Below are 2,916 nucleotides of genomic sequence, written 5' to 3' on the forward strand. Positions count from 1 at the left end.
TTTATTTGGTACATTAAGTCTATCATTTCTCGGTGCAATGGCCTACTTCCATAGCTCAGCTTTTGGTGTAATGATTCTTAGATTTCCAAGCTGAATACTTGTGCTGCAGGTTTTCTTGTTTTATGTAGTGAAACAATTTCTATTAAGCGTTAGTGAACTGGTTAGTTGTAATATTTCCACTCTTAGATGGAAATCAAATATTTAGTTATCCATTTCAAAAAAATATTTATTGGTTCTTGGATTTTCAAGAATATTTAATAAATGCATCCTTGTGGTGCAAAATTTCATTCCCCATCCTTGTAGTTCAATTATAACATGATCATGAGAAGCCATTGCTTGGTTTCATAGCTTTTGTAACAGAATTTAGTGATTCTCCAAATTGGTACTATAACTTAATACTGCTTTGTGCATATAGGTGATATGGATTTTGATTTCCTTTTCATCTTTCATCCTGACTATGTATTTGATAGTTTTATAACTAGTTTTTGCTCATTTCATCAGTTTGATTGGTGAATTCTCATGGTTTTTCTTCCAACTTTGTTGGGTCCTCATTTGTGCCAATTCTTTTGGTCATTCTTGAGTACTTGTTTTGCTTTCAGATTTACCATGCAGGAGCAGAGTGAGATTTCTGGTGCAGCAACAAATGCCATCCAGGAAATTTCTGATTCCAACAGTAATAGCTACGTGATCCAAAATAAGCGCCAAAAGCTAGATAATAAAGTTGATAGCCCAAGATTCAAAGGAGTCGTCATTCAAAAAAATGGACGCTGGGGAGCACAGATATATGCCCATGAACGCATTTGGTTAGGAACTTTCAAATCTGAGATCGAAGCAGCAATGGCATATGATAGTGCTGCCATCAAACTCCAAGGTGGAGACGCATACAGAAACTTTCCATGGACAAACATAACTAGCGAAGAGCCAAAGTTCCAGAGCCAATTCAGTACACAAGCAGTACTGAATATGATCAAAGATGGTTCTTATCCAGTCAAGTTTGTTGAGTATTTGAGGGCACAATCATTTATACAAAGTTTCACGACAATGCCTAGCAACGGAGGATTGGTGTGCAAGAAACTGTTCCACAAGGAACTTACTCCTAGCGATGTTGGAAATCTTAATCGACTTGTCATACCAAAGAAATATGCATTAATGTACTTCCCTCATCTTTCTTGTGATGCAGAGGAGACTGATGAGGACATTGCTGGTGAAGATGATGCTGAATTGGTTTTCTTTGACAGGTCAATGAGGTCGTGGAAATTTCGATACTGTTATTGGAAGAGCAGCCAAAGCTTTGTTTTCACTCGAGGATGGAATAGATATGTCAGGAACAAGGGATTGCAGGCGAAAGACGTGGTTAGTTTCTCATTGTTTGAGTTCAAAAATGGATCAGATGAGGTGCAGCCTATATTCATGATTGATGCTGAATATCATCAGAGTTTTCGTGGTGGTTTGATGCTGAATTCATCCAGGGACGAGAATAATTTTCCTGAGACAGAACCAAATGGTTCAACAAAAAGGGGATTAAAGCTTTTTGGTGTTCAAATAATTTGAAAAGCAGTCTACAACTTGAAGCAGCCAAGCAATTTCTAACAGAATTTCTTTAATTGCTTTTTGCTTGATGGAATAGCTTTTGTGACAGTTTTAATTTTTTTTTCCTTTTTTGTTTAACTTTCATCAGTTTTCTTGACCATTAATGATCTATGCTATTACACTAACTAGTTAGGATGCTTGACATATAAGCTCGATTTAACTTTCAAATTCTCTTTGTTTACATGGCATGCAATTCAAGTTTGGATGCGTTAAAAAATCTTGAATTAAATTCATATACCTCCTCTGAGGTTTATTATAAGAAATAAATATCAAAAACTTCTCTAGAGATTTTTGCCAATACCACTTAGTACCCTTGAACTTCTAAAAATCTTCCCTATTTTCACCTAATTCAAAGTTTTTGTAACATATTTTCCATTCTAAAGTTGCTCTTTATATTCTTTTACTTGCTAATTCAGGGAAGGATTCTAAGTTGCTAACAGCTGCAAAGATACACCTGCAAATGTCCTACCAGATTCTTGATTCCTAGAAATACATAAAGTCTAGTACAGAAAATTTCGGGTTGTGGACATGCTAGCCATCAATGGAAGACCACTAGACCAGAGAAAAAAGAGGTTAAAAATTAAAAACAGATGTTACAACCAAGGAAACAGCTCACTTCTCATGCATTACAACCGAGGAAAAAGCTCACTATTTTAAGATAAACGAGAAAATTTGGTGATCTTAATATGCTACTATGGTACTTCTCATGGGTTTGTTTGGACAGCAATTTATTTGGCCAAATATATTTGCTTATATCATCATTACAATTTTCAATACACCTTTTTACCAAAGCTCAAAATTATGCTACTATGGACAAAGCTCAAAATTATGTTGCCAAAGGAATTTTTTACAAAATATCAAAATCACCCTTCTCAAATCAATTCAGTACCATTTGCAACTACAAAATCACTTGACAACGGTAATCTATTTATTTTAGGCATTAGAAGTAGAATTTGTTGGGTGTGGGCCAGCTCATTTGTGGGCCAACCCAAAACCATAAGCCACTGAGACTTGAGGCTTTTCTCAAGCTTAAAAAGGCAAGCAGCAGCCGCAGGTAGCAATTCTTTTTCTTCGGTGCTTGTGCGACAAAAGAAAAAGAGCCAGCCGCCATTTTTTTGAGTGAGACGAAGAGAGAGAAAGGCTAGAGAGAGAGAAAGGCTTCAAGGTCTTAATTGGAGGGCGATTCGAAACCCGATTGAGACGAAATTTTACACACGTGAACCTCTCGATAAGCTCTACTCATCTATCGGTTCAGATTTCAGATTTCCTCTTTGTTTGGTAACACCTTTTCAAACCCACTTCTTTGATAGTTGTAGTTTTTTAGGG

The 2,916-nt window shown here is 36.2% G+C and overlaps 1 protein-coding gene across 1 annotated transcript; it reads left to right on the forward strand.

The window, feature by feature from the left end:
• The first annotated feature begins 606 nt into the window (after positions 1-606).
• Positions 607-2,077, forward strand: LOC113700745 (AP2/ERF and B3 domain-containing transcription factor At1g50680-like). The gene is made up of 2 exons (XM_027221196.2): positions 607-1,534; positions 2,007-2,077. The coding sequence occupies exons 1-2, from the start codon at positions 607-609 to the stop codon at positions 2,075-2,077; spliced, it is 999 nt and encodes a 332-aa protein (XP_027076997.2).
• Positions 2,078-2,916: the final 839 nt, after the last annotated feature.

The sequence above is a fragment of the Coffea arabica genome, chromosome 7e (genome assembly GCF_036785885.1).
Source record: "Coffea arabica cultivar ET-39 chromosome 7e, Coffea Arabica ET-39 HiFi, whole genome shotgun sequence".
NCBI lineage: Eukaryota > Viridiplantae > Streptophyta > Magnoliopsida > Gentianales > Rubiaceae > Coffea > Coffea arabica.